At 39.8% G+C, this 13,847-nt stretch overlaps 1 protein-coding gene and 1 pseudogene across 4 annotated transcripts in view; one reads left to right on the top strand and one right to left on the bottom strand.

Annotated features, from left to right (window-relative positions):
* FAT1 (FAT atypical cadherin 1) overlaps positions 1–13,847 on the bottom strand; it is a 151,221-nt gene that overhangs the window by 42,448 nt on the left and 94,926 nt on the right. For all 4 annotated transcript variants that reach the window (XR_012785746.1, XM_075556789.1, XM_075556791.1 and 1 more), the window contains exons 4-9: positions 13,178–13,239; positions 10,058–10,387; positions 8,661–8,871; positions 5,838–5,977; positions 572–847; positions 234–444 (exon numbers count right to left, since the gene is read on the bottom strand). Coding sequence is in view for 3 of the 4 variants with exons in the window: in XM_075556789.1 (XP_075412904.1) it covers positions 234–444; positions 572–847; positions 5,838–5,977; positions 8,661–8,871; positions 10,058–10,387; positions 13,178–13,239 (1,230 nt within the window). In the remaining variant the exon portion in view is untranslated. The remainder of the gene's footprint in view (positions 1–233; positions 445–571; positions 848–5,837; positions 5,978–8,660; positions 8,872–10,057; positions 10,388–13,177; positions 13,240–13,847) is intronic.
* LOC142455161 (mitochondrial import inner membrane translocase subunit Tim13 pseudogene) lies at positions 5,007–5,403 on the top strand (annotated as a pseudogene).

The raw sequence follows: 13,847 nt of genomic DNA, 5'->3' as shown, positions 1-13,847 counted from the left end.
ACTGGCGCTAATATTATGACTCACCAAGAACTTTATCTAAGCTCAGTTAGGACCCACTCTCTTTGCTTTCCAATGGGTTAACATATGTGGTGGGGGAAAAAAATCATTTTCTCCTACCATTTTAAATGGAATAAAGAGGTCCATTTGTGCAAATTTTGCAGTGATACACAGAAGCGCCTCAATACTTAAAACCAAGTGAAGGTGAAACAATACACTGTGTGTTCCAAAAGTACCTGACTCGATGGAGTACCGCACTTCAGCATTTCCCCCTTTGTCCTTGTCCAGAGCTGTAACCTGCAGCACGACTGAGCCCACGGCGGCTGATTCGTACACCCGTCCTTCGTAGGAGGAGCTGGTGAACCATGGGGCATGGTCATTCGTGTCGCTGATGTTAACCACGATCCTGGCATAGTTGCGCTTGACAGGAACATCTTGATCCCGGACCTGAAAGGAGTACATTGTCAACCCCGATGGAGCTTTTCGTAAAACTAGTTAAAATCGGTCTCACAAGCAGGAGACCCTTTCTAAGACCACTGTAATGACTGACGGCAGGAGGAGCACAATGACCTACCATCACGGTGAGGACGTGCTGATGAACAGCTTCATGGTCGAGCTTCTCTGATGTGGAGAGAGCGCCGGTGGCGGGATCAAGACGGAATTTCTTGAGACTAGAGGGATCCACACTACTCTGCAGCGTGTAGATGAGTTTGTTTTTCTCATCTTTATCCATAGCACTGATTTGTAAAATTTCCGTCTCCGGCACTGTATCTTCTGGAATAACAACTTCATATTTTGATGAAGAAAACTGAGGACGGTGGTCATTTGTGTCTATTACTTTGATGAATACCTGTAATGATTAAAATCATTTCAAGTACCAATATTCATAAATTATGATGTTTTCACAGTTAAGAAGTCTGGAGAAAATCACAAGCACATTAGAAATATATTATTTTTAACAAAATGAAACAAAAACAACAAAAATATATTTTTAAATTGCCCATTGGTATATTTATCTAAGTCTGATTAAGAAAATGAAGATCCATAAATTCTTAAAACTAACTGGAAAGAGAAAATAAAGAAGTGAAATGCAGACTCAATAACCTTAGGTCTCCCCAAAAGAGACAGTTCTAGATTATTCATGTAAAGATAATAAAAAATTTACCAGGATTTATAGAGATTCATCTTTTGCTTCAGATCTGAACATGTAACTGCTAAGTTAAAGGTAAGCATCCTACTGTATTCTGTTCCTTGTTCTAATCTTTGAAAACTCACATTCCTAATGACAGGGTTATCTCTGTGTGTGTAAAAGGAAAACCAAAAAGGCATTTTTTCTATCATAGTTTCATAATCACAAAACCTACACAGGTAAGTAAGTCAAGAAGTGTATTTCCTAAATCAATTTAAGTAGACTGAAAAATCTTTTAAATAACTAAGCCACCATAATGTAACATTTTAGAGGGAAAATAATATTATTTAACTCAGTCCTGAACTAAATTTCAAACAATAATTTTATAGTACAAGGAATAGTTTTCTGGCTTAAAAGACATATGTGAGTAAGATATAGTAGAAATCATTACCAACCACAACAGATGGCTCCAGTAATGACAGGTCAGAGTGGTACAAAGTCCCAGGAGACCAAGAGGTAAGTTGCTAACTAACCACACTGGTGCAGAGCCCTTTCACTGAACACTACATTGGCATTCTCAAAGAAGACTACATGGAGATTTATATGAATGTGATGCACATTCACCAAACCACAGGACATACACACTTAAACTACAGAAGCTTCACTTTTAAATGTCAAATGCCATCTAGAAGGGATTATAAAGGTAATGTCTACAAATGAAACCATTATATATTCATTGCTGGTGTAGATTTGAAAATTCTTTTGCTCCGCGGAGTGAGTGCTGGGCACAGATAGTTTAATCCTCAGCTAAGATCAATCACATCACAGACAAGTAGAACCTGCTGCAACCAAACCACTAAAATTAAGAAACAAGATGGACGTATTTGTTAGTTACTTTCATGTGTTCAAAAGAGCCTTGGCGACAATGAGGTAAGCAGAGGATGCCAACTGCAAGGTTAGCAGTTCAAACCCACTCGACACTCAGCAGGAGAAAGATGAAGCTGCTGCCATGAAGATGCACTGCCGCAGAAACCTTGCATATGCTCACCATGCGTTGGAACCAACTCAATGGCAGAGAGCTTGGGTTTGCAGGGGGGGAGGGGGGGATACCTATGTGCTCGGCAGTTACCTATTACTGAGGTGTTATGAACTGAACTGCTTCCCTCAAATTGTGTCCTGGCCTCCAAAACTGCAGATGGTTTTCCCATAACCAAGAAAGTGCCTACAACCAAGAAAGACAACAGCAACATCCACACAACCAGGAAGGATTCGACAAGGCAGAGATCCCATTTGGATTTTTAGTGTCCAGAACTGTGAGAAGAAAAAGAACACCACCACCGATTTCTGTGTATTTCAGCTACATCAACCTAAATCTGACTTGGTATCAACGCTCTCCTGATGTCAGTGCTCCTCGTAGGATCTGCCTCTTTGCTCTCCCTTAGATAACTTCCCTATTCTCAGTCCGTCTAGACACCTAAACTCAAAAACGATGGCTCTCTTTGATCCACACGTTACCAACTACTCTACCTGGGCTCTGAGATTCTGATTATCTTCTCTTCCCAGCAATTCAACGGGGGTATTTTCAAGAACCCATGAGAATGACACCCTCAAAAAAGCTCCAAGTATAAATGAGGCACAAACATCTAAGATGTGTGTGTCCCATAGAAAAGTAAAAATATGGCGGTGTAGACTTTTCACTCAATCTACACTCTACTAATACAAAGCGTTTAGCTAACGCACAACTCTCAGGGAAGGAGTGCATTCCTAATTGCTTGCTTATGCACTACACAATGAACGCTGCAGGTCTACGTGTCATCTATAGACGTGAGCACACCTGGCACACAGGACTGGTTCAGGGATGACTCCAACTGGTCCATGTGCACACATGTCCTTCAAGGTCTTCTTGTTTCATTCAATAAAATCTAACTTCATGAACTTACTTTTGAACGAGAAAAATTAATTCTGCTGGTCTACAGAATAAGAACAGTTACCCACAAAACTGAAATTTTAATATTCTACTAGAACTTTTACAAGACGATCTTAAAATGATCCCAGGGCATGGCATAGATATCAATTTTGCATGTACTAGAAATTAGAAGTAATTGGAGAAAGGGATAAAATATTGTCATAACCAGCTTTCAATTATCTACTCATTTCTTTTTTTGAAAAGACATCAATAAAGAAACTATCATTTCCATTATTTTAAAGCAACTAAATTATTTAGCCAATGATCTGTCTCATCTAAGATTTATAACAATATGATTTAAAGTTAGAAAATTAAAACTTAGAAGAATTTTCATCTATAGTATTGAATTCCATCCTTTTCCTTTTGAGGCACATGCATATCTACATGCACGTACCAATATTCATCCAAATGTCGGGGTAAATGACCGCGCTAGTCTCAGTTTCCATGCGTCTCAAGCATCTGTAGTTTTTAGAGTCACAGGAGCTTACCAGAGTACTTCCTGCTACTTTTCGGGGAGGAAATTAAAGAGCGGTGTGGCTAGAGAGTATTTCCAGGTGTTCACAGTGTGGTCAAGGCCTCTACATGCCACCAGGATTGGGAAAATGGGCGGAGAGTGAAAAAGAAGACCTGCAGTGAAAAAGATGGACACAGACTGCCACAGCGGGCTCAGATCACAATCGTGAGGGTGGCCAAAGATGGTGCGGGGTTTCATCCTGCCGTTGGCTGATGAACCAACTTGGCTGGAACCAACTTGAAGGCACTTAGCAGCAGCAGCAGGAGCAACAAATGGCTTTTTTACAAATAGATTTGTTTTATCAAAAATCTAAGTCACTGCTATCGAGTCATCTCTGACTCATACAGGCCCTGTGGGTTTCTGAAACGATGAATCTTTACAGTAGAGAATCCTATCTTTCGCCTATGAAGCAGCTGCTGGTTTTGAACTGCTGACCTTGCAATTAGCAGCACCACAAATAATCCACCATGTCACCTCACCTTTATTTAGAATTAATTCCCACTGTGGTTCTAAATAATCTTTCTTTTAGTTGTCTAGTGCCAGGTAGATTAGCCACACTGTCACGTACCTTAGGACCAGTGGCTCACCCAGTGGATACAGTCCACACAGAACTGTACCCAGAGTTGTGTGGTTTTCTCAATGTCAAAACTCAACAAAGAAATGGGATTAAACCCACTGCCCGAGTCGATTTTAATGCATAGTGTCCTTGTAGGACAGAGTGAACTGGCTCATAGGCTTTCCAAGACTGCACACTTCTAAGGAGTAGACACCCTCCTCCTTTGTGCATTAGATCCACCTGCCTCTGTAGAATTTTGCCTATTTCCTACTACTATGTTTCCAGAACAATGTTTGGAACATACCACCTGAAACAAGTTTTTCTTCAGTAAATGAATGAATGACTCTCTGCCTTCTGAAACCACACGGCGATTATTCATCCAGGGATGTCCCACTGGCAGGCCTCACAGCCCGCACCGAAATCCAAGAGAAGTACTAAACGAGACGCGGAGGCAGAGCCACAGGTCCGGACATTTCCATCTGCCCACTCTCAGTCATCAGAAATAAAGACATGGCCAGAATGATGACATCAATGATTTGACAGAGCACTGGCTGTCAAGGCGTGGGGAGGAGTCCAAAAAAAGTAATTTAAAAGAAGAATGACTTTAACTAGTTTTAATTAAAATAATTTGAGAAAGTCATTATTTAAAAGCAGTATACAATAACACATTTTTAAAAACTAAGTGTAAAATCGGAAACAATTGATGGTAAAGCAATAACATAGGTATGTTTTGTTGTTGTTATGTCATCAGTCAAAAACTTAAAAACTTCTTAGGCTACCTGAAAAACCTTCACAGTAAATTTCTTTTCCTTAAAATGAAAACGCGGGGTGACTTTGCGGAGCAATGGAGGGTGGCTACGGCTGAGATTTCGGGAACTCCGGGGGCAGGAAGCTGGACCCCGGGGTCATCATGGAGCAGGTGAAAGTACAGATTGCCGTCGCCAACGCGCAGGAGTTGCTACAGAGGATGACGGACAAGTGCTTCCGGAAGTGCATAGGAAAGCCTGGGGGCTCCCTGGATAATTCTGAGCAGAAGTGCAACGCCATGTGCATGGACCGCTACATGGACGCCTGGAACACGGTGTCCCGTGCCTACAACTCGCGGTTGCAGCGTGAGCGGGCCAACATGTAAAGAGGACCCTCCAGGAGCCCCTCCCTCCAACCCCCATGTCCTTATCCATAAACATTCTGAGACCAGACGGCGAAGAAGCGTGGTTCCGTAGCGCATGGACTGCCCCTCACTGGACACTGAACTTCACCCTGTCCGCCTCCAGTGTAAATTGTGTCTGGGGACCCAGTGCCTTCCTAACATGCTGAAAGGTCGGGGTCAGGGCGCAGAGACCCCCTTTGTGCTCCAAGGTCGACTTCATGCCCCATGCAACCCTTGTTTGGACTTTGGTGGGAGGGTGGGGCGGGCAGGCCAGAGCCGACTTGCGTTCACCTGAGCCAAATCCACTTTAGGCTGTGAAATAAACTGCTGACAAGCGAAAAAAAAACACAAAAAAAAACGCTTGGTGCCTATGTGTGTAAGCAATATCGGCATACTAACTTTGATAAAATGAGTTTTAACCTCAGAGGGCAGAACCCACTGGTTCTGGTGATCTGTGGACCCTTCTGTAAGTGACTCAGAATGGTCTCTGCTCCTTCCGCTGACAAACACTAGTAGTTCACGCACCTGAGTTAGTATAGTTGTCGTTCCATCCGTGGCCTCCACTGTAAGGTTATAATTGGATTTTTGTTCTGCATCAAGAGGTTTGGCGATAATGATGGTCCCAGTGCCCTTGTCCACATCAAAATGACTGTCATAGTTGCCACCTAGTTTACATGAGGACAAACAGAAGAGTAAGACCAGGTTGCCGCAGGCCTAACATTTGTCATCTATTTTGCTTTCTAATACGGAATGTCAGTGAAGAAAATGTGTATTACACTTATCAGATTGATTTCCGGGAGCTAGCCTTTTTAGAGTCAAAAGTCAGCCGATTAGAAAGATAATGCTTATTGTGCTGAAAAGCAAAGGTGAGCCCTAATTGTCAAGGAAGCTGTTAATTGGAAGGTAAAGGAGAAAGCAACTCTGAACACTAAAAAGCATCACTGATACAGTCAATGAATTGCTTTCTGTTTGCTTTGAACAGCTGTGAACATCTTTTCCATTTTTAGCTCAATTGCTATATTGAAACATCAGCTAACAAGAAAGGTTAGCCATTTATAAAAGTTTAATTATTCAAAAAAAGATGCATCACACTTTGAACAGAATATAATGACAAAATAACTAATTAGGGCAGATGTTAATTCTGAAAACAATAATGTCAGTTGGCTTCAATTAGCCCTGACTCTGACATACAATTTAAAAAGAAGAAATTGCAAAGATTAATGAAATGAAAGGCCTCTATCCTACTAAGATTAGCTAAAAGCATCTTTAATTTTATTTTAGATATTTATCATTCGAATAGAAGTATATAATCTGAGATGATTTGCATTTCAAATCAATCCAACTTGAGAGATTATCACCATGAAATGAAATGGAAAGAAAACAAAGGCTTCCATGTCATGATGGAAATCCACCACTAAATCTAGGAGATCACAGACAGACACACACACGATGGAAATCCACCACTAAATCTAGGAGATCACAGACACACACACACACACACACACACACACACGATGGAAATCCACCACTAAATCTAGGAGATCACAGACAGACACACACACGATGGAAATCCACCACTAAATCTAGGAGATCACAGACACACACACACACACACACACACACACGATGGAAATCCACCACTAAATCTAGGAGACCACAGACACACAGACATACACACGATGGAAATCCACCACTAAATCTAGGAGACCACACACACACACACACACACACCCACAAACACACACAGTTCTAAGTCAAATCAAATCTAAAAATAATTAGGGATGCATTAAAAGTCAACACATGTGCAAATGAAATGGCAAACCATGAGCACACCATAAAAAGAAGCATGGACCAAAGTGTCACTGTAAATTAAAGAGTCGTGAAAACTAGTATGTTTAATCATCTGAACACAAATGATGGGATCGCAGCAGATACCTTCTGCTGTACAGTTCAGGTCACAAGCCATCTGAAAGATGTAAAATACTTCTCTGGCAAGTGCATCGCCTGGCACAGCCAAAAGAAGCAAGCAAGCATGGAAGGCAAGCACAGAACAAAGAAGAACAATCGATCAAACCAGTTCTCAATGCAGTCATTAGTAAAAAGTGAAGACAGACATGAAAAGCAATCTATTAACCTGGAAATGTGATCAAAGTTAATAGAAGAATTATAGCGAGCTACACAAATAACCTCATTCTTGCTTTATAATTAAATTAGAAAGGTATCAGGTTGACTGGATACCCAACAATTTCACACAGTGACCAAAATAGGGAAGTCTGGCCCACTCTCCAGTCTTCCAGAGGTAGCTCTCAACTCCCTCAGGCCGTTGAGTTGATCCTGCCTCACAGTAACCTGCTATAGGGTGTCTCTGAGAGGGCAACTCCTTCAGGGAGGAAGTAGATAGCTCCATTTTTCTCCTGGGGAGCCGCGTGTGGGCTTGAACCACCATTCTTGAAGCTAGTGGCCCAACACCTAACCAACAGCACCAGCAGGGCTTTCAAGAGGTAAATCCTATGCCAAATGGGTCTGGTAGCCATTGTAGCAAACATGCCATCAGTCTCAAATGACCGAAATGGCGTGTAAGGGTAAAACGGCTAAGAGGTGAGGCTAGTAAAAGGATAAACAGTTCCAACGACAGCTGCATTCCAACATGGACTTTTGATCTTAAATATCCTTATTATTAGAATATTATGAAAAATGAAATGAAGCATTAACAATCCTAAAATATCCAATGTGGTTCTTTTTAAAACCGTGTGGGTAAATTAAAAAGCAAAAAATCATGAGGAATTGGATCACGCATATACATTTTATTACAGAATTATTTTAAACTCATAAACCTTGCTACTTAATTAGAATTAAGGTAACTAAAACAAAAATGTCTAAGCTGGAAGTTTAATGCCTAAGTTATACAAATCAAAATTTGCATGCTTATTTCCTATGCAATACTGACAGGTGACAGTCATGCGTAGGCATAGCAATTTTAACCTTTCTATCATATTCACGAAATATAACAATGAGTCATATGTTAGAGAGAGTGGAAGCTGGGAAGCCGGGCTTCCAGATCAAATGTTTAAGATTTCCTGAAAGGGCGAGGTAAGTTTTAAAAGAAAGCATTGTTTTTTATATTAATGATAAGGTAGATAAAGATTACCAATCTTAAACAAATCTAATATAGGTCGTATATATTGTGATACATTTTACAATAAAAATACTGCAGTTTAAAGCAACCCCCCCCCCATGTCCTATTCCTCATTTTGAAGCTTGAGAGGAACACACGGTTAAAATACTACCAACAAGTTCCCTATGGCTTAGCTCCACAAAGCCAAGGGAAACATTAGATAGAATGCTCACCGATAATGTCAAACCAAAGAGGTGTGCCAAGGGGTTCAACAGAGATCACTCCAATCATGTGAGCAACAGGGTCGCTTTCCATTACAGTAAATGTAAAAAAGGGCTCTTCAAATAAAATCGGCTCCGGAGATGGTTTGGGTTTGGTGATCCATTCAATATGGAGTCGAGTAGTTGACGACTTTTGAGGTCGACCATTATCAACGGCCTTAATCTATAAAAATAAGTAGAAGAATAACAACTGTATTTTGAAGTTACAACCTTTATAGCACCGATGAAACACACAACATTCCTCTAATTCTTTAATGCTTCCTCCCCTCCACTATCATGACCCCAGTTCTATCTTACAAATCTGGCTAGATCAGAGCATGTGCACTGGACACACAGAATCCAGGACAGATAAACCCCTCAGGATGAAGGAGTGAGTAACAATACCAAGCTTGTAGGGTGAAAGATGCGGGGAGAAATGTGGGTGAAGGGAGACAGTGGACAGTATAAAATTATGAAAATAAAAATTATTTACAAATTATCAAGAGTGGGAAAGTGGGGGAGGTTGGGGAAAAAAAGGAGTTGTTACCAAGTGCTCAAGTAGAAATAAAATGTTTTAGAAAGGATGATAACAATATAAATACAAATGTGCTTGACATAATTGATGTGTGGATTGTTATAAGAGCTGTAAGACCCCTCAATAAAATTATTTACAAAAACAAAACAATAAATAAAGTTACAGTCATCAACAAAACAGAAGTCACATCCCACAACTAAAGGATAAGCTAACACAATCTTAAACGGAACCAGCTTCAACTATGTGTTTCTATATACCAGACTCAGGTCCTGGTGATATAGTGAATCTGCATTGGGCTGAGATCTACATGATTGGCAGTTTGAAAGACTGGGCTTTCTATTCGTGTAAACAGTTACAGTCGTGGAAAACAGGGGGTGGCTATGAGTCAGCACTGACTCGAGGGCCATGAGTTATGTATCAAACCAGACTCATGGCCATCAGCCATCGAGTGGAAGTCAACTCACATCGATCCCATTCTGAGATTGTTACTCTTTATGGGAAAAGCAGCCTTGTCTTTCTCTCATAAGACAGATAGTGGTTTTCAACTACTGATCATGTGGCTAGCAGACCAATGTGTAATTTACTATGCCATCAGGACTCTGTGTCTATATATAGCACATTTAATTAAGCTTGATGAAAAAGAGCAATCTCTGCATGATCATCTTCAGTAGAAACAAGAAGCCGCTGTTGAAAAAGACAAAACCGTCCTTCTCAAACATCAAACAGGGTCTAATCATTAGGTCAAAACCATGAGGATTTGACTACGTAAGAGATTAAGTTACAGGTTCATAAATCAAAGCATATAAAGATTTCACGGAATAAAATCTTATCTCACTGTAAGAATATCGTATTCTCCAGCTCCAGAAAACTTCTTGGATGAAACCACTCCAGTTTTGGGTTCGATGAAAAACTTGCCATACTCATTTCCCTCCTCAATGCTGTAGGAGATTTCTGCGTTGGGACCTTCATCCTTGTCTGTGGCGATCACGCGGTACAGAGGCTCTCGCTTGGCGTTTCTCTCACGCTCTGCCTTTTCCCGCTCTGGGAGTCCAATTTTGTAGAACTTTTGCAGGAACTGAGGTTTGTTGTCATTTTCATCGAGAATTTTCACAATTACTCTCGCAATTGTTGACTTGGGGGGATTACCATTATCTGTCACAGTCACCTGTTTGGAGAGGTGGCAATTATCAGTAGGCGTTTTTAATATCTATTTTATAATAAAAGAGGGAATACCTTCTGCCTAATGGCAGTCCACCTTTGCATAAACATCTAGTTTACAAAGCCTGCGGACATGTACTGCCTCCTCTCCTTCTGGCATCTGCCTCCCAAAAGGAGGGAAGGCAGCCTCTAACGTTTGGTAGGGGAACTCAGGGAGCAGCCAGAAAGGTTGTGGTTAACTTCACTCTTGCCGCACCACGTTGTCTGTCCTCTCTTCCTTACACGACTGCCACTCAAAGTGACCATCACCAAAATGTTAGTTTTGTGAATGCTCAACAACTTTTTTCAAGCCACAGAAGCAATACAGGAAGATTTTGCTTACCACATCTAGAGTCCTCTTAAAAACAATGTACATGAGTACAACACTGAAACATAAGTTCTCCAAATAGGATATGCAAACATTCATTTAAGAATCACGAATAAAAATACTAATTATTTAAAATGACATGATATATATATAGTCCATCTTTAAAAAGCACTAATAATCCTTTCTTGAGGGGACTGTTTCCTTATGCCGTTTTCAACACAAAGTTGAACCACTCCCTGGGAATGTTGAGGTTTTAAATCTTTACTGAAGCCGATTGCCTCGGTCTTCCTCCACAGAGCAGTTGGTGGGCTTGAACCACTGACCGTGAAGATAGCAGTCAAATGCTTTATGTGACAACACAACCAGGGATCCTTTTATAAGGCTTAGTAAGGTGGGGATTTCAATTTAAGAACAACTTAAAGAAAAATATTTTCAGTAAAATAGCATCCATTTTAAGTAAATAATTCATATTTCTGTTCAAGCACAAAGATCATGGATTATTGAGGACGGAACTAATGGCTACATCAAATGCGTAAAAGACTATTTCATCGCTAAGTGTTTACTTCAGTGTGTAAATTAAAAGCAATGACTTAATAGTTCTCTTCCCCTCATCTGCACCTCTATTATGTCCTCCAAACTAGGTTGCTGGAATACTAGATATATTAGAGCAAATGAAGTTTTGCGGGAAATTATTTTCTTTTTGAAGCTTGGTGACTGTAAATGATTTTGGTTAATGGTATGAATGTATCCTGACTTGCTGCTTATCAGAGGGTCCAGTCCAGCAACATAACTGTCTTGTTTATAAAAACACTATTAGTTTACCATGCACCTTCCTAAACTTTCTAACTAAAGCAAAGGAAAGTCACCATTTTAACTTTGACCTCTCAACATTTTCCTCTTAGCTTTAGAGAGCTGGGCGGTTGGGTGGGCGCAAGCAAGTGCTATGCTTCGTAGTATTCACAACACCCAAAGTGGCTCCCAAGCTTGGGTTCCATCTCAGGAGCCAGGTAGACAACTTTAAACGTGTGATGGAAACAACGCTTTCTCTTTAAGACACCATGTAATTTAGAGAAATTGCTGCTTGGGAAGAGGACTGTGGCTGTATGACCACTGTGGCAACCGCACATATGTGCACACGCACACACACAACTCCTACATAGCGAGAAAAAAAGGAACATTTTACTGACAATGGTAGAAAATTAGGACCAACAATAAACGAGATTGAACTGGGATCAGTATGAAGAGTAGCTGTTTAAAATAGAGGGAACTAAAAAACAACAGTAAGTGAGAATTTTCTAATTAGCCATACTGATATAATGGAGTAAATGCAAAATGCATGCTCGGCAATCAACACCAGACTTTAACCCATGGTGAGAGGAATGGCAGCAGAGTTCATTTGTACTGGACCACTTTCCCTCTCCAAGGCTACATCTTCTCCTGGTCTCTGGCCACTTTGCAAGTGATGAGACCCAGTCATCTGATCAGACTTGACACCCATCTTACACTCCATCATCCTCTTCCAAATTACATGTATCCTTTCTTCAGGAATGAGGCTACCTAGTCAACAGGGAGCTTTTCTTATTAGTAATAATAGTATTAGTATTTTTAAAGGAATAGAAGGGATTTTAAAGAAGTCTTTTTGTTTGTTTGGGCTTTTTTCTTAAGAAGTCTTATAAAAGAAAAAACATTCCTAAGAGCACATCAGAATTCAATCTACTTTTGTTGAGACCTTTTTTTTAAAGCACAAACTTTATACAGTAACAGTTTTTTTTAAATATAGGCAATGATGGAAGTATTGAACAATTTCCCAGATCAATCAAGCACACATGTGCACTGCTAGAAACTCAAATACCTCTTAAAGAAAGAAAAGAAGTATGCCAAATACATGGAGAAAACAGCACCTTTCAACTAACAATTAAACCTAAATAATACTTTTTATGCTGTGTGTGGTGTATGTGTACATGTGCACGCACACAGGGTTTGCAGACATGTAGTAAGTAGACAACTCAAGATGAACCAAAACAAATGCACTGGCATTAAGGCAATTCTGACTCATAATGACCTACCTACAGGATAGTAGAATTGTTACTAAGAGTTTGGGAGGCTGTAAGTCTGTATGGGAGCAGAAAGCTTCATCTTTCTCTGAACAGCACCTGGTGGATCTGCACGACTGACTGTAACTGTGAGCCGACCAACAGGCAGTTTCCCATCAGGGCTCCTTCCAACTCCTGATCATGGCTGTGTTCTGGGATGGGAAGAGGGCAGCCAAAGAAAACAGGAACTCTCCTCTTAACTTTTCCCCCTTTGTATTAGTAGTAAGTGGGGGAAAAATCCAAAAAACTATTATCAGTTATGAAGGCAGATTAATTAGCTTGAAGAAAATGGTTTTTCCCATATTTATCATTTCAAAATTAAAAAAGAAATACTCACTTCTAAAATGTGTTCATCTTGCTGTTCTCGGTCTAGTTTTCTTGATGTGGTTGTGATGAGACCTGTGAAAATTTAACAGTTCATTAATCCTCAGAAAATGAGGTCAATTATAAAATGTTGTTAAGTGAAACCACATTCCTGGAAAAATCTGAGTAATCCACTAGCTTCTCAAAGTGAAAAGAAATATGAAAGAATATAAGTTCCAGATATGCTTACTTTAACAACAACAACAACAAAATACATTTTACACTTCTCACTTTCTTAATTTCCAAGTATAATGGATAAATTTTAGTACCCTTAAGGAAGAATTCAAATTAGTTAAATTTCTACCTGCTAATATGCAGAGTGCCAATAAATATTTTACAGGAAAGGGTTTTCTTTAAGAACTGAGATGAGGTTACCAAAGACTTCATCATCTGTTTCTTCTTTTAAATATCCCAGAAATGATTAATAAGTGACCATGTGTGTGTGATATATATTAAATAGGACCCATTAGAAGATAAAATAATAACTATGAGTTATTGCCTTGGAATCATTTTCCCTTAAAACAAAGAATTATTTTAAAGAATGAGATTTTGCAGGTACTGTCGTTCAAAAATCATTTAATTTTCAATAAAAGAATAAACAATTCCCAATAAAATACCTTATTCTTTTTATTTTTTATCAAGGT

The sequence above is a fragment of the Tenrec ecaudatus genome, chromosome 8, assembly GCF_050624435.1.
Source record: "Tenrec ecaudatus isolate mTenEca1 chromosome 8, mTenEca1.hap1, whole genome shotgun sequence".
NCBI classification, from domain to species: domain Eukaryota; kingdom Metazoa; phylum Chordata; class Mammalia; order Afrosoricida; family Tenrecidae; genus Tenrec; species Tenrec ecaudatus.
Note: the sequence above shows the minus strand (reverse complement) of the source record. Positions and strands in the feature narration are given on the sequence as shown.